We start from the raw sequence: 23,349 nt of genomic DNA on the forward strand, positions 1-23,349 counted from the left end.
AGTTACATGTTTATCATTTAAATAACAGGTCCATCTGACAATATATAACATTCTTTAGCTCTTTTTGAAGACTTTTGTTAACATTTTAATGTAAGGAGGCAAACAAATGTGACACAATCTAAAACTCCAGAAACATTATGTCTCAGACGTTTTTCATGATGTGTCTTGTAAAAGACGCATTGAGATATATAATATTATCATATCTAAATAACTAAATTATGAGCCAGTTTCATGTTTTCATAAAGAAAAGAACATTCATTCTATACGATGAAATTTTGCTTTGGTCATCGGAATCATTCTACAATTTCTCAGGACAATTTATGAATATATTAACCATTGTTACATGTACTATTATTTTTATAGCCTGACGTCTTTTCTTATTATTTTTGTAATAAAGTCAATCGAAAATCGAATAAAGGGTATGTTTTATTTGGGATGGTTATGCTATCTAAGTTTACAATAGCAAATTAATCATTATTATTGGACGCAAAACAACCACAAGAAGGACCAATGGCGTTGATTTGAGATGCTTCACAACGTGGAGTACAATTAACCGTCGATAAATCACACTTTCCTACGATTGCAATCACGTCAAATTAAAAAAATCCTAATAAGCGATAGGTTAGATAAATCGATATCAATGGTATTTTACCAACGCCGTTTTGGTGTAATGTATTCCATATTTACATATTACATAGTTATATCCTCTTGCGGGTAGGTATCGGTTGTGACGTCATGTGTTTGTGAGCGTAACGACATACTTTTCGGAGAAAACGACGTGAATTGCGCTCACAAAATAATGACGTAACAATCGATAACTACCCGCAAGGAAGCTAACTCTGTAATATGCAAAGACGGAATATCATTAAAGGTAAATGATGCTTCCACTTCATTAGTGTAGAAACTACTGTTCGACTATTTAAAACCACTTGGCAGTCTAATGTTTCTCGGACGCGCCTTGAACAGGGAATTCATCAATGGTTAAAGAGTATGCTTCAATAGAACAATTGTATCTTTACAAACATTTTATTCATAATAAGACACCGATATGACGATATCTTAATTTTGATAAACAACGTACCCCACTTTTCCTTCTTGTGGTATATTTCCTTAAAAGGATTTCAAGACATTGATGTACCGATATCTTTTAATTTTGAATAACAACATAACCAGTTTTTCTTCTTGTTTATTTGTCTTTTAAACAATTTTACAAGAAACGAGCGTATGTTTAAACTCGTTTGACCAATAAACCGGTAGTAAAGAATCCTGTTCACCGAGAACAAAGAATAATTTGGGTCAATGCACACCGGTCATGTTTATTACAAGATGGAAATACCCACTAGCATAAGTTTACATAGCATGATATTTTGCACATCAACACATTATAAAAATGTCTTTGTCACTAGTGTAGCCCCATGGAGCCAGCCATCCGTATCATACAAAACAACAGGACAAAGGACAACATTCTTTCTCGACTATCCACAGCAGCTAAAAAATGGTGTCTTTTTGGATAATTCTGCTCTCACTGCCTGTGTCAGGTGAGGTTACATTATTTTTGCACCAAAAAAATCTACAGAAGCTTATCGTTTATCAAGTGTACTAGTTTTGATGTACTTAAATGCTTACCTGCAATTCGTGTCCAGTATGGCGGCTGATATGCAAACAGGAAGTTTGAAATTTACATCGCAGATATATTTCTCTGTATGATTAAATATCTGTATTTGTACAAAACGTACTACTATGGGAGTGCTATTAAGAAGAGTAAGTTATTTCAATTAAAAGTGATATTAAGAATTTTATCTTTATTCTTGATAATACTATTGTTACAAAGTCATTCTCGGTCATTATTTTTTATTTTACACTTTATCCCAACAAATTAGGTCACAAAGGTATTTGTATTTATTATGTATTTCACATATATCACAAATACATTTCAAATATGTATTTCACATGTATCACAAATACATTTTAAAACCATCATCACATCTTGGAGGGCTCGTTAAATGTTTCGTTGCATTCCTAAAATGAATTTCAAAGGCGGAAATAGAGCTGATAAAGCAGATGTTAGTTACTCAGGATAACGTCCGACAAATATCAAATCAGAAATTATATTTTTAGTCAAATTGTTTTAGTGCAGTTAGACAAATCTCGTAGTACATTTCTATAAAAAAAGACGGAATAATGAAGTAAGTCGTTGTCATCCATGACGTCAGAATAATCTATTCTGGGTTAGATAATCCAGGAGGAAAGGGAAATAACCGCTCGGAAAAACTGCTCTTGACTAGATTATCCGCTTATTAATTATTATATATTGTGCTAAATAGCGTTGAATGAAAAGAACGCGGAGTTTGATTAACAAAAACAAAAATATAAATAATTTCCTGGTTGGTTTTGAATCATTCTAACCAAATACGATTTGTCAATGTTAATATTTAACCGTCATTTAATAATATGATTTATGCCTTCAATGCTAGATATTGCTTATATTTTAAATGTTTGTTTTAAGTGATCGGTTCCATCTGTTACCGCATTGAAAGCCAATATAAAAGCTATCATAGAACAACCTACAGAACAGTGTTCTACTATTGTTACCATGACGACGGCTGCTGTAATTCACAGGAGGAGGATGGGTACGTTGTTTCATTAGAACAAACCGGAAGCGGAAGTCAATGCAAAAACTTACTTCTGTCAAATGTTAAGTATCCAAGGTCAAAGAATAAACATTGAAATATAATTATTTAGTGCTTGCAAACTAAATGATAAGATCAGAAATTATATTTGGCAGCTTTTTTGTGTGAAATTGATTCAGCAATGGGTTTTGTACACAATGTATTTACTCTGGAACGAACTTCGTATGTTTAACCTAATAAAATATTTTCTTGCTTTATGATGATATGTTGCTGAATATTTGACTTGAGAAAAAATCTGCCGTCTTCCCAATGTTTGCATCAAATGCTTATGTTAGAGACGAATGTTCATGAATAATGTGCAGCTTGCAATTGATCAGAATTGATTATAAATATGTTTCATTTTTTCCAGCATGGATGTGTGGATTATAGGGGGGTATTGGGTGGTATTCTGGTCGGAACAGCTATATTTGTAGGTCTGACCTACCTCTTCTTCACCTATTGTTTGAAGTGTAACAAGTGGTCACACCAGGGATGTGTCCTCCAGGCGTCTGCACGGTCGGCTGAGGCCGCCAGCCACCTCAATGCAGGTTAATATCTAATACACACCAAAGTCTATAAAGTGGTAGTTTCTGTTCCTGTTTAGCGCTCAGCATTACGGGAGTGGGACGACTGGTTCGACCGTTGTCAGTATAATTTGACCGGGTGGGGTGTGTTGCTTGGTGTCCTCGACGGCATGCTTCAGTGATATAGCACTATCAAAAGGGCAAAAGTTCCACTATACAAGAAGACACAACATGAATATGCCGCAGTCTCACAGAACACACACCTCGCACAACATACACGCAACCCACCGCATATATGGGAGGCCGTCCTTACATGACCAGAGCTGTTAATAGGACGTTAATTCATCAAACAAACAAACAAACCTAACTAATGCTAGAAAATATGATATTTTATGCATAGATGAAATACAACATATTCCAATGCTGTAATATTCAGATTTTCAGCATCAATTTAACTCTAGATATGATAAGTGAAAGAGGTAAAAAAAAACAGTCCGCTCAATAATGTATGACAAAGTATAAAACAAATTGAAATTATTGCTGTTTTATATTTTGAGTTCACATCATTGTCGTTTAATTAGTGTAAATACTGAGAAAGTTAAGTTTCGTGCTTGTTTTATATGTACATGCAACTATTTATAAACATGTCATATTAAGAAAATACTAGTAGTAAACTGTGTGCGTACGTGTTGATGCAAGAAACTGCTGAAAAGCAGAGTTCCATTTGATATTTCATGGATGGTACAGTAAAATGATAATGATGAGTGAAAGAGGTAAAAAAAACAGTCAAATTGTTTTGTTTTGAAATAATATTTTCTTTTTGTTTTGAAATAATATTTGTTCTATTGTTACTAGAATCGACTGGAATCGAGCAAATCTACGCCAACCCGGGTACCATACAATCACCAGGGATCATTTGCGTTTCAACGATTCAAAAGCCGACGGGAAATGTTAGCGGGGCGCATGGATCGCCTTGGCCTGTTTTTCACACTAAATCTGGTTACTGAGAGAGTAGAGGGTACATTGTACATTATGGAAGGGATATATTTGCCAACACAAGTTAATGCCCATAGTCGTGAATCTCAGCACCAAGATGATGCATTCCTATCCTAGAAGGACCCGTATATTCCACCAAATCAGCATAATCACTTGTTAATAATAACTTTATTACAAATAACAATTATTAATGCCTAAATGCTTTTTATGCTCGCGTTACAAAAGCATATATAGTGTGTATGCCTTTTGATATTATTATTATATTAGAAGTGTATATTACGTCACAATTTGTTATTGTTATTAAGTTGACTTTTTGACATTGAAACATATAAAATTTTCTATGTATTTTTTCTCCGTGTTTTAAATTTTTAACCTTTCTATATGTGCTGACTTCGTTTAAGTTAGTTCGGTTAAGCAAAGGTATTAAATAATTAATTTTCTTGGTTTTTTTTTTTTTTGTTTTTTTTTTTCCTTTTTCTTGTCTTATTTCATCGAACATTTCCGTCTATCTCAATGTTACATGTTGGGGCTTGCATCCATATTCACACATTGTATGTTTTACAACAGTTTCTTAAAGTGAAAATTACAGGAAATTCAACTTTAAGTTTATGCATTAAACAATTACGTCACAATTTAAAATTGTTTCATTCCATGTGCTATTGATTAAGATTTTGTAGTAAATATTACGTCAAAATATATGTTATGTGTTTTTGGTAGCAAATCTTTGTTCTCATATTCGTATATCTCGCTAGCATGTCTATGTTTATCAAGGCGCCTGGATTACGTATTATTTACATATTGAGTTACTTATACGATGGAGATGCTTAACCAATCAATTAAAATGTCAAGCATTATGTAGAAAATAATTGTTTTTTGTCATAAAGAATGTTTTCCAGAAAACCATGATTGTTTGCTATGGTCTGCAAGGTACATGTATCTATGTATACGCTTAAGTGATCATCCACCGTAGAAAGCCAATTACAAATATGGTAATTGATTTGTTTCCCAATTTCCAATATGCGTACTTCTTCTGTTACTTTCATATATAATATAAGTCAAAGAAGTAATATCAACGGTTGAATTGCAGATGACACTGGTCCTTATTAAAGTGTGTATGTAGGATACACATTATTTGAAGAAATCAATATGGGTAAAGAAGTTATTCCAGCAGTATCATATTTTATATATGATGTAAAAAACATTTTGAGAAGAATATTCAAATGACCGATTGACTGATTGATGAGGCTAAACATCCTTGTTCCCTATTCAAATGACCGGTCGTTAGTTGCTTGTGGTTGTTATAAGGTTTATGTTACAACATTTTCCCGAGAGTTGTCAGTATCCGCATGTATTCCCCTTCTTCTTTCTCAATAAGGGCTTCGGACTGACTACGACGCACCAAACAGAACTAAATGAAACCACAAAAAGATTGTTACAACTTTGTATAACATGACACTTATTAATATTGTTAGTGACCATATACAGTCTTAATACGGAATTGGGACCGGCTGCGGCAAAGTTCTCCGTAAAAGCTATAAATTAATTAATTTATTATTTTTTTAAATTAATGTCACTATAAACTACTTACTTAATAGAGCTATTCTGTTTAAAACATTATCTTTACATATATTTTTCACATCTAGATTACATTATAACAGGGAAATTTAAGAATTAAGTTTACAAAATGAAGGAGAAAACTCTATAATTCTAACGTTCTTATCTACGACAAAGATTTCAATTTGTATTCTATTAGTATTCTATAACAAATGAATCTGTTTTGCTTTTTGTGATGAAATTTTAGAACATTTTAAAGAATTGTTTTTACCTCATATACTAAAACAATATCCTCAAAAATCGATTACAAAGATAAAGGAAAACATCCTGGAAAAAGCATAGATAGCACATCTATCATAAACAATACGGACATATACATATTCTATTACGATCGACTGTACGTTTATCTTATGATTTGATACACTGGAAATAAATAATTCAATATTGTTGTTCTTCACTTGGCTGCAAACATTACTTCCTGCATCAATCTTATGAAACTTAGCAGCCTCTAACTGTTTTCACAGATATCCAATTTCACCCTATCAAAATAATAACTTGCGATCTATACTGTATGGTGGCATATTTCTGCCATCGTGTTATTTTATGTCAAGTTATGTAGCGTAACTTTGCCGATATAATTATGTCAACCAGCCGAGTTATACCATAACTTGTTGAGATATTTACGTCGGCAAGTCGACTTACAAAAAATGTACATCATGGAAAGTCTACTTACATGTATATTCTGGAAAATTGACTTAACTTATTACGATGAGATCCACGATAGTCTGTCGGTATAGTGTAACTCGACTTTCCAATATGAATATGTGAATTTGTCGTGTTAAAACTCATCTTACCGACATAAATATCTCAACAAGTCATGCTATAAGTCGACTTGCCGACATATATATCTGGTAAATGTCGAGTTCCCCTAAGACTCGATGGCAGAAATATGCCACCATAATACTGTTGATACGACTAGGTACGCATCCGTCTGTGTGATGCAGTCAGCCGTATAGCTAGCGTTCGCTAGCTAAAGTAACAGTTTATTATCTAGTGTATGTTTGACCGAACGTCCCCAATGCCTCGCTACAAACTTGTCTACTTTGAGTTAGCTGGTCGGGCCGAGTTGATCAGACTAGCATTGTCTGCTGCCAAACAACCATTTGAAGATGTACGACTGAAACTGGTAGAAGATTGGCCCAAATACAAGGATAGTAAGTTATCTTAGCTGGTGTTACACACACGTGTACACACAAGGTATTACCTCCGATTAAATCGACCGTGACCACATCACATATGTGTTTGAGGTTGTTAGTATAAATAGCAAGGATACAGTATATTGCACATGTGCTCATAAATATAAATGTATAATACATTGATTTGTAGCAGGTGTTAGTTGTAAAAGTGCACTGCCTTCTGCATTGATTGTAACATTGTAGCAGGGTAATTCCCCTTTAGTCGATAGAACGGTAGACCAGGAAGTCCAGGGTCGCAGGTTCGATCCCGGCAGGCGGCACACTACTCTCGTCCTGTTACGAATATATAACTGTTTCTGGAATGTTTTACTGAACGTTCCTGTGGTTTGAGACGTCATTGGTACATGTGGGTGTGTATTCACTTTATAGGATCACTCTCAGATCTTCATACACATGCGTCTTGTAATTCAAAATATTACCTATGAAATGGTCATGCCTCAATACAGGTACATACATTCACCCTATATTAAAATGAAATCTCTCTTATGAATGTTGGATATATTATCTTCATACATTATGTGTCTCATATTTCAATAAATCTCCTACTATGAATTCCCTGCACATAAATGTCTTTGAACTGACACATTATATTCCTAGTATATTTTACACGCATGTTTTGCAAATCTAATTTTTCACGGTCATAGCGTATCAATACGTATTGATGTACATTGTATCTGTCCCATTACATTCGCCCCTCTAGAGCCCCACTGAGACTTTGAAAACTGTTTGTATAGTATCGTGCAAATATTATCGAGATCTATTTGCGAACTGCTTTCATAAATTGCATTTTTACAACCTCCTACCGAAATTGAGTCGGGTTCGATTATCACCGACCGTCGTAAGGATATAACAGACCCATTATATTCCTTTGATGTTTTACACATGTGTTACACAGGTACGCCACAGGGGAAGCTACCTATATTGGAGGTAGATGGCCGTGTCCTTTGTCAGACGGGAGCCATCGTACGTTATATCGCACGTGAATATGGTAGGTAGTGTGATGTCACTTTCTTGGATATTGTGATATTTATAAGATTTCCTTCATTTCTAGGTAATAATAATTAAATCAAGTAAAACAGTTTGAGAAACAATACACAAATCATTGTGATACAAAATTGTTTTTTTTCTGAAACTGAACTATTTTGGCAAATGCAAACTATCGCCATAGTCATGTAGCCTACTTAAAGATGCTCCACCGCTGACAACTGGTATTTTTTCACTATCAAAAACAGGAGCAGACGATTTCGTATTTTCCTTCGGTTACAAAAGTTACTTACTTTACACCATTACCACCACTGAAATATTTGAGCATCTTTTTTGCTTTGTCGTATTTATATGTCTGCTCTATTTGTTTGGTAGGACTGTATGGGAAAGACAACGTAGAAAACACACAAGTGGACATAGTGTTAGATACAGCCGAGGATATGACCCCAGAGATCATCAAACTCGCCTACGAAAATGACCCAGACAAGAAAGTATGCATACAATTACACTAACTGTGTTTAGTCTAAGGAAAAACTCACTGGATAAAAATCCTTGTAGTTGAATGCAAAATAATGTCATGCATTTTAACTAATTTTTGTAAGCAAATACAAAATAACCAAACAGATATAGAACGACATTCTCTGGAATATTAAAAAAAATCACTAAAATTTGGCTTGATTATTTTTGTCTCTACTACATGTCTGATTCTAGGTTTTAAACTAGGGGGAGATAATCTAGTAAAGAACTCTGCTGAGAAAATCTTATCAGCAACTTAGGGTCTGGTGGCCAGTCTATATCCAGATATGCTCTAACTTATGTATTTGTAAAGGTAGTTTACATTATTCGGAGAAAACAGTGATTGAGGTTGTATTTGCATGTAGCCATGCAATAAAGCCTTGGACGACACGAGTGTATTGTATGTAACCACTAATACACCCGTTAATAATTTTAAAATTAGGAAAATTGATCTTGGTATTCAAACTAAAAAAGTTTTACATGTGATTACAGGAAAGAATTTGCATGTGTCATAGGATATAGTTTGTAATGCATAATATAGCAATGATAATTGTTTTGTTGATTGTGATGAAAAATGTAATTCTGTACAATTGTCTTGCAATACATGTTCATTAATAATTATTGAACTTTCATAATTCTTGATGTTTTGCTCATTAATTTCAGAAAGAATATATGCAGAATTTTACTGGTATCGTAATTCCCAATTTTGTGAGGCTGTTTTGTAATATCCTTTGTCAAAATGGCGATGGAAATGGCTGGATGGTTGGATCGACAGTAAGAATGGTTTTAGTTTTTTTTTTTCAATGTCTTACACTGTACCTCCATAAGCTATAACACATTAGTTGTGAGTATATTTGATAGTTAATGATATCCAAAACTGTTAAAAGCGTGAAATATTGTTTCCATGTTGTTTACATCCATTCACAGTTTATTATAAAAAATATTGTGTATGATTTTTTTTCATCTTATTAGGCCATATACAGTTTTCTTTATGCTTATCCACCTGCCTCATATATCTCCCACTAGTCCGCTAAACCTGCCTAAATTGTTAGGCTTTTTTATTTATCTATTTTTTGCCTTATAAATGTATGAGGCAAAAATAGGCAGGTTTAGCGAACTAATCCCCCCCTTCCCTGACATAGACAAATACGCCCTAATATAATCCATTATACGCGATATTATTCTAGATGTCCTTTGTAACATTTGCGAGCATGATCAACAGAACGTAAACGAAATTCCTTTGATAAATCACTTAACACGAGTAATGAATATACCATTATCTCGTTGTAGCTGACGGTCGCCGATCTCTGTGTATTTGGTTTGTTCAATAGCCTCGAGGGAGGTTACGGTCCTGATGCGGTGCAGGCTCTCTACAACGACGCCAAACTCAAGGCACTTTATGATAGGGTAGCGCAGGTGGAAGAAATCAAACAATGGCTAGAGAAAAGACCAAAGAGCTTCTGATTGAGGAAATGTCCCATAAACTCTCTCAGAATCAATGATTTTCTACGCTTTAATAATACGTTAAATAAAAAGTACACAATATCTTTTATTTGTATGTAAAAAAAAATAATAGATTTTTCATTTTTGAAATATTTTGTTAAATCTAAATATTCAATTTATATCGGGCAGCCGGCAAATCCTATATACATCCTCTCCTTAAATGCCTTTGATGTAAACAAACATGTAGACGAACACGTTGTGTTAGTGTTATTTCGGACTGAAGAAGGCCCTATAGTGGCTGAATATATGTTCCATAGTAATGATTTTGATTTTACTTTGAATTTATTTTGGCCTTTTATTTCGGATTATTAATATACTAGCTTTATACCGTTTTTACCTCATTATGATGCCTTTGATGTTAGCTCCAAGGTTTATGCGATACCGCAGCGTACATCGTCCATCGTCCGTTCATCAACAATCCACTTCTTTTTCATAATTTTTGACATAGTTTGACTTATTCAACCCTTATGAATGGGAACTCAAAATTGTTCGAATAGTCGGGCTGACCCTCGGTGACCTGAAAGGCAGGGCCAAAAGGAGCCAATTTGGTTATTTGTCTGTAAACGATTTCTTTTCTCTGAAACGTAAATGTTCGATAACATTTGGTAGTATCTGTGTTGGATTGTGATTCAAAATTGTACAAATGGTTTCGGGAGTCTGAAAGGTGTGGCCAATAGGGTCAATATCGCTATTTCATACAAACACTTCTCATCTGAAACTAAGCATTGCATAACACTCATATTACATTTGTAGCATCATCATAGGTTGGTATTGAAATATTGTACAAATTTATAAATTCATGTAGCTCAATGTTTGTAGGTAGCATCCTTATATGGATATAAACACAATTGGGGTTCATGTAGTCAATACTGCAATACATGAAAATAACAGGACTGTTGTGTCAGAACTTAAGCAAAAATGTTACTATATATGTGATTTAAGAAATGTCCTAATTACTGAATTTACCAAGTGAGAGATACAAACCCTCTGGGCCTCTTGTTTCAAATAACTTCCATTATTGCTAACCTCTTTTCAAACATACACATCAGCTGTATAAAATGTATAGTGTATTGGTATATATTTACAGTATGTAAGCTAATCATGTTTATAAACGCAAAGAAAAGTAGCCATACCAATTATACGGATAGAGACACATTTAATAAAATAAAAAATACAACATTTACACCTAACTGAGAAACATGTACACATGTACAGAATGTGACTATAACATTTCATAAGTAGACAATAAAAACACATTAATAATAGTCTAGTTATACAAATGTATACGAGTGACTTGTTCATTATATCTAATATAAAAAAATAACTTTTGCGATATTGAAATGCTTGCGTTATGTCGCGAGAGAGCACGAACGCAAATTTATATTCAAACGTTTCGCAAATAGTTGTATAAATATAAAGAAAATATACGAAGGCACGATTTTCAGCCATTGATCGCGAATTGATGTAATCGCTAATGTGGTGAAGCTAGGGATGACGCAAAGTATATTGTATACGCGAAGATAAAGTGATAATACAATTGAGAATTATCTAATGAAATCGTGTCACACTCACAGATTTATTTGTTATTTATAATCAAATGGTGTTGTTTACAATGTCCTCAATATTTCACCACCATGTCTTTGGTCTTTTTTCAATCCATTCCGCTATCTTTGGTCGGGCCGCTATTCTCTCTTTGAATTCCCTGATATCTTTCCATTTAGCCCACGTTTCCGGAAATGCAGTTTCCATTGTCTCCAGCACTGTAAAGACTTTGACATCGGCTATGGTTAACTGAAATTAAAATACATACGTGCTGTTTGATAAGTATCAAATATGCAATAATGATTCATTTCTTTCTCGGTTACTCACATAAATAAATAATGTAGAGAATTTACTCGGAGATGTAGATATTTCATTCTCGATATTCAAGGGGTAATTATCACTGTTGTCATATCCACAAATGATCTATGCCATAACAAATCTAAAGGCAGGCCAGGAGAGTAAAAACCAATCACATGCCTGTGAGAGTGGCATCCAACGCCAAAGCCATACAGTCAACCACAGTGTACCGAAATTCAATATTTTTATTTATATCGTAAGAACCAATCTACCTGTGTCATCTATTGTCGCACACAGAGCCTTCAGTTTTTCTATGACACAGTCTGTGGTTGAATGTAATGACAGTGATAGTAACCCTTGGATTATCGAGGATGTGGATATTTTCGTGTTCTTGTTGGAGTGAAAATTCCTGTCAATAATGTAGAGCTAAAGACACCATACAGCACACCAATCATGTTAGATTTTGATGACAATGGAAAGCTATCTTCTCATTTTATACTGAGCGCTAATCAGGAATAAATCACTAATTTTTACAGATTGTGGCTAGGACCATACTTAGGTCTAATCCAGATAAAAAGTAAATATCAGATATAATACCAATACAAGAGGTCCATCAATTACATGATATCAGTATGGAAATTGTCAATAGCATATTGCCTCATGCATATTGCAATGTTCTCAACATAGGAAGCCTCTGTTTGACAAGCTAAACTAATAAACTCTCAATAGAGGGCTAAACTGGTTACTGTATAAATTATATTTTTGATAAATGCCAAAACCTTTTCTCCGACAAAAAATCCGTGGCCTCCTTCGTTTAGTTCCCTTGTCAATAGTTTCATAAATCCCTCTAAATCGTTAGCTTCGACCGTTTTCATTTTTTCTGCCTAAAATGGTAAATTAAAGAACGTCAAAATAATGGTAATCATACAACGTCAGACAAAATCTCCTCTACTGTGTTGACCGGCTTCGACTCGTGATACTGAATCGCAAAAGATATTGTGTCGACATGCTTAATTTCCTCTATAACTGATAACATTGTCAATCGCAATGTGTTATTTTCTAAACATAGGCTCAAATCTTTGTAGTATTAGTTAAAATTGCGCCTATCACAGTTTCTATATACAACAGTAACTTAGTTTCTATATACAATACTTACCTTTACAGTGGGGTCTTTTTCAAAAAGGGCTGGAATAAGTTTTTTGTCGACAAGATCGTCCATGATGTTCATTACCAAGTCGATTCTGTACTCTTCCATTGGATCGTCACTTCGCATACCTGTAGTTACATAGGTCTTAATTAGACGTCACATCAACAGTAAGGCTTAATACCCAATCTTATGGAAATAAGGGCATTGATTAAAATGAAAATCAATTGATGAATACATTATTTCAGTTATGCGCATTTTGCAGCTTTATTCGTTTAGAAGCATATATCATTCATTCAGATTTAATCAAGAAGTGACAGCCTATTAAATTATTTTACACAAGCTGGATTGGTACAGATGACGAAACTTATAAGATAATATGAATGACCACTTACCAAACCTTTTGCCAAGGTACCGAATGATTGCGGCAGATTGGCTTAGGACCAAGCCCTCGTCTGTCTCCACGATAGGTAGGGTATGTGTGGGCGTGGCTGTGAATTAACAAGTTAAAACAAAATAACATACTCAGCAGATTGGCTCAGAACCACGCCCTCTTCTGTCTCCACGATAGGTAGAGTATGTGTGGGCGTGGCTGTGCCATGGATTAACATGCTAATCAATGAAAAAGGGCAGTTAAAAAACGCAAAATACTTACTCAGTGTTGTAGTACCGGTTATAAATCGTTTCGTCAACAGAAGGTTTAACCTAATTCTAATTTTATATCATCTTCCTTAGATTTTAAACTAGGTACGAGTTGTTTTTTTTAATAAAATTTGAATTTTAGCTCCGCCCACTCCAATAATCTGAATCTTAAAGAATCAACGTGCCGCAGTGACTTGAATCTTCAAGCTATATCTTATCTATAGAGATCATCACTATTGACCATATACTGTATAGTTGTTTAGTTTAGCGGAGAGAACTCCTGCGATCTCCTCATTGATTCAAAATGTACCATCTTCGCTAGGCCAAGGGTTACTATCCGCCTACTCTCTTCACAGCACAGTGGTTGAAGACGAGTAGATAGGCTCCTTGGCTAGCGAAGTTGCTTATCATTTGGGATCACAAGATTTCCATAACCAGTTACCATACGGCAAGTACTGATGTATCTTTAGCTGATTCAATACACGATTGCCACATACAAAATGAATGCAATTATATCTGTGTATAATCAGATCTATAGATGGTCAAGCAAGGGTAATGATCACCTTCAGTAACAATGGATTAGTTAACATTACACAGGCAATCACGTGAATTTCACGTGAAGAAATATTGCCTGTGTAGGGTTTCATTATAGTGAAGTAAGCCAATGTGTTATCAATATCAGTACAATTAAGAAAATATTAGAACATAATAATCAGGAGAGCACAATTTTAACTAAGAGTCATTTTTTGTCAGTGCAATAGATATGTAGAGTCATATAGTCAGCCGAGTGTAGACTCTGGCTATCACAATATCAAAATAAAGACGGATATGAATAACAACAAGGAAGCGTCTGGTCACCACCGATCTACCAAATATTCAATTCCTCTTGTTATATACTACTAATGTAGATATCATAAAAACGTGAATTTTGAGATTGATCCTGAACAAAATAGATATATACATGTATGTCATATTTACTTTAAAAAGATCTACATATTACCTGCAACATTTTGACTTGGTGTTATGTATATGTGCTATACATGCACGCTAACAAGTGTGGATCTATGGATTACACATAAATGCCTAGTAGGCTGTATATTTATGTAGGTCAAACGTAAACCGTGGACACATATGTGGGATTCCCCCAGTAATCTTTCCTTGTTATGATTTAAATACAGATATAAACACTCACATTCTTTCAGGGCACCCCATTCTTCTGAGTTGATACGAATATCTTCAAAAGGCACTCCAGCCTCTGTGAGTATTATCCTGCTACTTTCTGCCCTGCCACGACCGTTGAAGTAGGTGATTTTCCACGGTTTACCAGTCGACATGTCGAATTCACGTCGGGAAATAAATACATGAACTGTTCAGCCTCTCCTGACGATGTTATATGAACCTCTCTGTTTGCCATATACCCCTCTTCATACAAATTATACAGAGCTGTAATTTCCGCCTCAGTGCTTTTAACCATAACGTATACCTGTGTCCCGCCAGGGTCCTTTGTATGGATTAATTGTTTACCTGGCAGACGTGTGTCACATATTTCAATATACATTTGTAATGATACTTATTGATTCTTTGCAGAGAATTATTTCAGTTCACTTCTCTCGTCTCTATCCGCGTTTCTACATAATAACACAATACACAGGTTGGGACTAAATATTTTTTTACATTTGCCTAAATAAATCTTACACTGTACATCTTACTCTTTTAGTACATTAGCCTATTTATTGTAGGGATATTAAATGACATACATTTTTGTATATCAATGAAAGTGAAATATTCTTTTCATCAAAATAATCATATTTATCAGCTGAAGACATTACACATAGACATATGCATCTATCACCCATTAGTTTACTATTGATTTTTAAGTCGTGAGTTCTGAGATGAAACTAAATGTTTACATCACTTATTGAAAATGACCCGTATCAGTTCATTTAAACAAACATAAAAGGGAAACATGCATACTACTCTACTACTCGTACTGGATTATTTGATGTATTATATATTTCTAAGAGTTGATTTTGTAACATTTGCTTCATTTTACATTCAGCTACATACATATAGGTATTGGCATAAATACCGTTGATATGAGGGGTGATTTTGTTTACCAACCTATCAACTGTAAGGTCATTTAGGAACGTCACATCAATACTCAAGGTCATTTAAGCAATTAACGTCTTTTAGTTGGCATTCATAGCCAATATGAATGCCAACTGGACAGAGGCAAATTCAATGAAGCGCGCAAGCGCTTCATGTTAGATTTGCCTCTATTCAGTTAGCATTCATATTGGCTATGAATAACAACAAAAAGACGTTCAATGCTTATATTTACATTCGGTTATAATTTTAAGTTGAAATAACAAGAGATTTCGCATCTGTGATGAATTATTCATTCATAATCGTCATTGATGGAACAGCCATTTGAACAGCCGTCTCACGTGATCGCTGGTACGACAATTGTGACGTCAAAATGATAATGACGTTATCATAAGCGATTGTCATATGTAAGCTGCATGTATCACTTTGTAGGTATTTTGTTACTGAATTAGGTTCAAATATACCTATAATCAGATTACACGAAACGAATATTTAAGTATGTAAATATAAATCATTTTTCTTTAGCTCAAAATCGTGCAATATTGTATGTTAAAGAGATTTGGAAATAACTTGAATGACGGAAAAAAAATTGTGGACACGAAAAATATGTTATGCATTAAGATTGAGTTAAAAGCGTTTTACCGTAATAATGAACAACCACTTCGACAATATCCTCATCATCTAATAAGTACATAACACCAATACATATGTTGTCAAATAGACAAATAAAGTAGACAACGCATGTTTTATTACCATAGAATGCTTTACTGTGCAAATTTCTATTCACTATCATCACTAATGTATAGGTACAAAATGTGTAACGTTTATCCCATCCCCGATATTCCAGGGGTTACTATTACTGTCGTTATATCCACCCATAGACTATGTTATAGCAAAACTGTAAGTATTTCCGGAGAACAAAAACTGACAAATCACAAGTCCTACAAATCACATCATTTGGAAATGCCGACGCTCACCTTCAAAGCCAAACAATGTATTTTTATTGATTTCCATCAAAGGACCCAACTACCTGTCGCATTCGTTGTTACACAGATTACCTTGAATTTTGCTATGGCACATTTCAGTGGTGGATATTTAGACGATGATAATAACCCTTGGACTATAGAGGATGCGTTGATGCTAGTTATATCAGTTCTTGTCTTTCTACTGGACGTTGACCCGTTTTCACGTAACAACATTCGTTATTGCTTAAGAAAACCTTTTCTTTTGATGTGAAGACAAATACTACTAAGATGTTTCGCTAGGAGACAGATTTCTAAGTCAAACGTTAAGGCAAGTAAACATATGATTAATCAGGTTTTTTTAGACTGAAAAATCCGTTTAAAGCTATCACCGAAACCTTTCACATGGTTACGGATTTGAACCCACATTCTTCTAAGAACACCACGGTCTTCGTTTTCCACCTCCTTTCTGACAGTACTGCGCACTTCATGTTTCATTTTCTCCAGCTTTTGTTTTATCATTTGCTCTCTGGCCAAAAGGGTCATATTCATCGAAGATATCATGCGTTTTTCATGCTTCTGAAGTCTACTTAATTGTTTCTCACAATCTTGCAGTCGTTTATGAAGTGCGTCCGAGGATTTAGAATGTTTAGATTTCCCTACCGGTCCTGGCAGTTGTCTTTGCCGATTAACATCTTGTGTTTGAGTCGTTGCTGCCAGAAACTCATTTGAACTCTTCCTGTACTCTTGATGCGTTGCTAGCTCGTTCCGGTAAACTTCTTGCAACCTTCGATTAGAATCCAAGTCCTTTAGGAGTCCATGTCGATAGTTTCTCAGCTCTTCCACTGCTGATTGTTCATATTTCTTTCTGATTTCTTCTTCTCGCTCCTTGAGAACTTTTTCTGTTTGCATGAATATACTGCTATTGTAGAATTCCCCTTTATTATCAGTCACAACTTGATCAACCATCGTCAAAAGTTCCTGGACCTGCTGTTCGGATTCTGGTCTTTCTGCACAATTGTTAAATGCCGTAAAACGGAAATCACAACCTTTCAAAAGAGCTGTTAGATCCGCCGGAGCTTCGCGAACAATGTCATACCTCGTCTTTAAACATTTGTCTAGTTCATCCTTGCGCGTAAATACCACAATAAGGTATTTGTTCATTTCCTCACCGAAGGCGTACTGAAGCATGCGCACAGCGTCACATTCTTCTTTTGTGAATCTGGAAATGCTGATTACCAGGAGTATTGCATGAGGACCCGGGGCGGACATTCCTACACATTTCAGGACCTCCTTTGTGATGGAATCGTTATCAAGTCCTGTAATGAAAATATGGTATCAATTAGCTGTGAACAGGAAAGTATGGTATCAGTTAGCAGGAAGCATGATTTATTACAGCAAAGTATGGTACCAGTTAGCAGGAAGCATGATTTATGACAGGAAAGTATGGTATCAGCCAGCAGGGAGCAGTGTTTTATTAAAGGAATGTATGGTATGCGTTAGCATAGAGCAGTGCTTTATTATAGGAAAGTATGGGATCAGTTAGCAGGGAGTAAAACTTTATTTCTGGAAAGTATGGTATGAGTTTGCATGGTATCTTTCTTTCAGTAATCACTCTTCAATAGATATCTTAAAAACTTAGAGCTTGTGTTACACACAATGTTTGCTGACCCGTGTATGCAAATGTGATAAATATTACTTGTGACCTTTACCAAAATATGTCTCTATGTGTTTTATTAGCAAATATAATTGAGACCCTCTAGAACACCTTTCATCACTTTCCAATATTTGTACCTGTATCGAACAATCCTGGAGTATCGACCACCGAGAGGGTCCTTCCGAATCTCCTGTTGGTTCCCATTCGGCATACTTTGGTCACAGATCCACAGGACACCGTTGACTGAAAGGCTACCTTTCCAAGCAACATGTTTCCAGTCGCACTTTTGCCAGTTCCAGTTTTTCCAATAAGTATTAGTCGGGTTTCCTTTTCTCCGCCTTTACAAATATTATAATATATAAAAATAATTATATAAATGTAAAAAAAAAAAAAAAAAAAAAAAAAAAAAAATATTACAAAAATTAAATAAATATGTCTACAAGAAAGAAATGTAGATTATAAAAATCCCTCCTTCCATTTCTTCATTTCCTTTTTGTATGTCCTAAAATAAAGACTAGCTTGATAATTCTTTCCTAGACACTTTATTTATACCTAATGTGTGTACGTATAACAGAAATTTGTTTTGTTCCATCAGATACCACTACATCCTAACTTTGAGCATTTACCTGAATGTACCTGGCGACCGGTGAAACAATTTTCGCACAGCAGGGCGTCTGTACTGCACTGATGGCCGCACTCATCACATTCCCACATTTCACCCTGGTCTGAAAAGTTACCAAATAATGCAGGTGAAATGACGTATGCTGGTCCTCAAAGTCCTGTTTCGGTCATTCAATTTGCAATGAAAAGGGAGGTAATTCAATTGAGTTGCTATTAAATGTATAGACAACAAAAATATATTTAAATTTATTTAGCAGAAGTGATATCGTTTTCAGTAATAATCAATAATATCGTCACAGTTTAGTAACAGGGGATTTAATTCACATTTATTGTCATTCAATTCAAATCAAGTTTAATTGCAATCATAACGGAAAAACAATCCATGATTTAATAAGCTTACAGTCGTTAAGATTTCATCGAAAATAGTTTCCATATGCATTGTTCTTGTTAAACTTTTTGCCATTAGGACAGTTGTCACTGAGACAGGTACATAATGTTCTGATCACAAGTCGATGGTTTTCCCCAGTCTCATCCTGGCACGTTCTTAAATGACTCTAGCTGTTAATCTGGCGTTTAACTAATCTTTTCATGATGCTCTACAGTAAACTTTCTTTTTTACACTATTTCCATTTCAAAACAAGTTCTTGAAGATTAATTTGATTGAAAATTCTTATCAGTATCAATGATGTAAATGTTAGTTCGCTGAGATAAACATTCGTAAATTTATTTGGATCGCGAAATTCGCGAAAATAAATCGCACACAAAAGAAAGTTGGTTTACAGTATCTGAATCATATTAACACATCCATGCTTATAGCCTTCATATTGGAGTATTTTCGGTAATAGTATCAAGAAACCGTAATGCGGAAGGTCAGGAAGGAAGTTAGATCTCGTGTTATTCACATATACACAATAGTGAGAGTTATCAGAAATTTGATAATATTTCTGTCTCAAACAATTCACGTCTCACAATGAATGTTTTGTAAATACTTTAGTACACTAGTGTTTATTGATCATTGTGATATGACTGTTATTGGTATCATAGACCAGACACACTTGTAACCAGGACATATTTAGAAAGATTTCTCACAATAATTCATAGACTGTCGATATTTTTCTTAATGATATAATGATTATATGTGTAATAACGTACAAGAATAATAGATAATGATAAAGTAACAAAAGAGATTGACAAAAGAACTCGTTTATATATGAAACGTACATTGAAAAACAAAGTACGGTAAAACAAGTCCCATTTCGTTTAAAGAATACCGATACTACAATGGAAAATGCAACGAAACCCACACAAAACATTATAAATAATCATCAACAGAAGATAAATGGAAAAGTGATAATTCACAAAATAACCAACTTTCTTTCGCGTGCGATTAACTTTCGCGAATTTCGCTATCCAAGTAAATTCGCGAAAGTTTATCTCCGCGAACTAACATTTACATCATTGATACTGATAAGAATTCCCAATCATATTAATCTTCAAGAACTTGTTTTGAAATGAAATCTATCCCCGTAAACTATCATCAACATCATACCTATCGATAAAAATTCCATTCAAATTTCTAATTCGCGTATTTTATTTTTTGCGAACCTATTTTAACATGAAAATCGCGAGATTATAGCCACGAAAGGTTTACCGTAACGTTCTAAGATACTAGTATAAAGCTGCATTAAGTTAACTGACAAGTAGGTCAACTTACATTGTCTTGTTGCAGGACAGTCCGACGATCTGTTGAAATACTGCGGCTCCATCGTCAGGAGCGATGAGGATTTGACTCGGTTGGTGTTTGAATATATACTATTATAGAAACGTCAACACACACGTGACGAGGAAGAAAATCGGATAGAAAAGACAGGATGTTCTATATTTACATTGAATAAGGTCCACTAAGCGTGGATATACTTCATTTCATCTCCTATGAGTCAGATACGGAAACATTTTATTGGTATACGTTTTCTACATCCACACATCATTATACAATGAAGAAACAATACCGACTCAATAATTTCAATTGTTTGCAAGTACAAGTAAATTTACTATTAATATTTCATTTCAATGATTGGGACCATTTACCTCCGTTTCAATTACAGTAAAACAAACAATCTGTTCTGTGCAAAATATTCCGACATAACACTACATTTAATCCTTTGATATCGCGCTCCTCATGGCGAGATCACAAGCAACGTTTTCTTACTGGCTCTACTTATTGGGTCGAGAATTCCATGTGAAGATCGCTGGTTGTTCGCTACGTACTCCGGTTTTCTTCCGATACCTAAACCTGGCACAGCCTTAACGACCCTGGTTGTTAATTGGATGTTAAAACAATCACATCAAACCAAATATTGACCGTAGGTCGGTGGTTTTTCCACGGTTGCTTATTACGATCTCTTTCTCATTAACTTTGTGCATCTTTCAATGACAATGGCTGTAAATGGGACGTGAAGAAGATGAAACAAAACCGAAACAGAAATGGTCAAAGTTTACTCTAGATGAACGAGATGCGCGCATCTTAGTTTCGTTCATTTATCATTCCCTGTTGTTTATACAAAGCCATGATAATGAATCATCATTTGATTATAGAGCACCTACTTGACAGCACTCGACCGAAGTAATTATGGAGAATGGCGGCCAATATGTTTTTAATGTAGGAAGAACAATTCGTGGACGTCACAAGCCTATTTATAAATATAGATACATTGTATGTGTCCACATATAGGATAAATACTATGCACCGAGAAAGATCAGTTTTTGTTTCGTTTAACAGTATCTTCTAATTCGACTGACCTATTTCCGAGGCAAAACATTTCTGAAAGACGGGGTATTTGGAATATCGATGAAATCCTTCAGCTGAAATATGAATGTGTTCATGAATGCTACAAAGAATACATACACGTTCAGTGCCTTACAATGTAAACTGTAAGAAGCGGTTCGGGTCAGAGAAAAAACAGTGGCTCGCTCAAGGCTCACCAAACGTTCTCTATATATTTAATTTTAATAATAAAATTATGTAGATAAGTTTTACCTAGAAGTGCAAAAGGCACTATCAGTGTATCAAAATATTCTTAAATTTTGTCGGGACTCAATATTCATTTATTTTCATTAATTTGATCTATTAATGATTTTCACTTGTTTCGATCCAAACATATAATTGAAAAAAATGACATTTAAACACTGACTTTGTATGTTCTGACAAAATCCGTCGAATCTGAAATTATTGAGTCGCTGACTGAAACCTATAACTATTTACAGCGTGTAGTTTACTTCCTATTGCAATATGATGAAAATGTCACTCCATCTGTAGGGTTTTACCCCATTCACAAAGCTAGGTGATCTGTAGTCATCTTTAAGTGTCAAATATTTTAATGTAAATCCTCAGTTCCACAAATTGTATTACCTATCCTCGATATTCGAAGGGTTACTATCACTGTCGTTATTATAACCACCCCTGTGCCACCCTCGATATTTCAGGGGCTACTATCACTGTCTTATTATCCACCAACAGACTATCTCATGGCAGCACTGAATGTTCTAGGTGCGACAATAGGTGAGGAAGGTGATAAGTTCCTTCCATCCAAATAATAGAATAATGGTACACTCCATGACTTTGAAACTGGGCGTCGCTATTTGTAATATTCAATGGAAGTCTCTGTGATTGATGTGGTCAGTTAATTTTCTCCTGAAAAATGCCTTCAGTTTCACTATGATATTGTTCAGAGGTGGATATCACGTCTGTGATATTAACCCTTGCAATATCGAAGATGCTTGCTGTTAAATCATGTTTTAGATGTAAAGCGTATAGCTCAACAGTGGTGTTTTGTGTGTCATAGATGACCTTGATGTTTGTGAATCTTTTTGAGGAATCAGAGCTGCCCTGTGTTATACCAAACCATCACTCTTATTCAGCTTCTCCTCAAACAGATCGTCGATCACTCCAAACAATGGTACGTCCATATGAATTCACCAAATAATCACTACAAACTTGCCTTCTCTATAACATGCCATGTCCATTGAATCTTCTTTGCAATAGTCATCGCAAGTTTAATGAACTCTCAGCCCAAGAAGCTTCCCCGCATAGACTAGTCCGCATAGACTAGTTTCGCGAAGTTAGTTTCAGTACGTTTTGTTGGAGTAAGGCCAACCTATATTTACAATTGACAATTTGTGAGCATTCTCGCAACAAATGCAATCTCTGTGTAATTGCAGGTTGCTAAGGAACGCCATGCTGTAGATTTGCCATGTATGCTGATAAGGAGATATCTTCACTCACAAGATCTGCTTTCTCCCCTACTAACACCACTTAGAGGAGAAAATGTTAAATGATGCAGTTTATTAAATGAAATAATAGGAATGAGATGTGGTAT

The 23,349-nt window shown here is 34.9% G+C and overlaps 3 protein-coding genes across 5 annotated transcripts; 1 reads left to right on the forward strand and 2 right to left on the reverse strand.

Annotated features, from left to right (window-relative positions):
- The first annotated feature begins 1,348 nt into the window (after positions 1 to 1,348).
- LOC138304944 (glutathione S-transferase-like) lies at positions 1,349 to 11,265 on the forward strand. Of its 2 annotated transcripts, none has more exons than XM_069245366.1 (5): positions 1,349 to 1,538; positions 7,895 to 7,987; positions 8,359 to 8,474; positions 9,163 to 9,273; positions 9,790 to 11,265. In XM_069245366.1, the coding sequence occupies exons 1-5, from the start codon at positions 1,496 to 1,498 to the stop codon at positions 9,961 to 9,963; spliced, it is 537 nt and encodes a 178-aa protein (XP_069101467.1). In that variant the 5' UTR covers positions 1,349 to 1,495; the 3' UTR covers positions 9,964 to 11,265. The 2 variants fall into 2 exon arrangements, with proteins under 2 accessions (XP_069101467.1, XP_069101465.1); XM_069245364.1 differs by lacking the exon at positions 1,349 to 1,538 and adding an exon at positions 6,715 to 6,957.
- Positions 11,266 to 11,412: 147 nt separating this feature from the next.
- On the reverse strand, positions 11,413 to 15,120 carry LOC138304946 (glutathione S-transferase 1-like). Its single transcript, XM_069245367.1, has 5 exons — positions 14,820 to 15,120; positions 13,381 to 13,476; positions 12,998 to 13,116; positions 12,621 to 12,725; positions 11,413 to 11,793 (listed from the first exon to the last, which is right to left on the reverse strand). Exons 1-5 carry the CDS (start codon positions 14,959 to 14,961, stop codon positions 11,629 to 11,631), a joined length of 627 nt encoding a protein of 208 aa, XP_069101468.1. The 5' UTR covers positions 14,962 to 15,120; the 3' UTR covers positions 11,413 to 11,628.
- Positions 15,121 to 15,806: 686 nt separating this feature from the next.
- On the reverse strand, positions 15,807 to 20,844 carry LOC138304943 (GTPase IMAP family member 7-like). 2 transcript variants are annotated; one of them, XM_069245362.1, is made up of 4 exons: positions 20,688 to 20,844; positions 18,979 to 19,077; positions 18,490 to 18,690; positions 15,807 to 18,014 (listed from the first exon to the last, which is right to left on the reverse strand). In XM_069245362.1, the coding sequence occupies exons 1-4, from the start codon at positions 20,737 to 20,739 to the stop codon at positions 17,047 to 17,049; spliced, it is 1,320 nt and encodes a 439-aa protein (XP_069101463.1). In that variant the 5' UTR covers positions 20,740 to 20,844; the 3' UTR covers positions 15,807 to 17,046. The 2 variants fall into 2 exon arrangements, with proteins under 2 accessions (XP_069101463.1, XP_069101464.1); XM_069245363.1 differs by having other exon boundaries at positions 18,979 to 19,131; positions 20,688 to 20,833.
- Positions 20,845 to 23,349: the final 2,505 nt, after the last annotated feature.

Source organism: Argopecten irradians, chromosome 12, assembly GCF_041381155.1.
Source record: "Argopecten irradians isolate NY chromosome 12, Ai_NY, whole genome shotgun sequence".
Classification (NCBI taxonomy): Eukaryota; Metazoa; Mollusca; class Bivalvia; order Pectinida; family Pectinidae; genus Argopecten; species Argopecten irradians.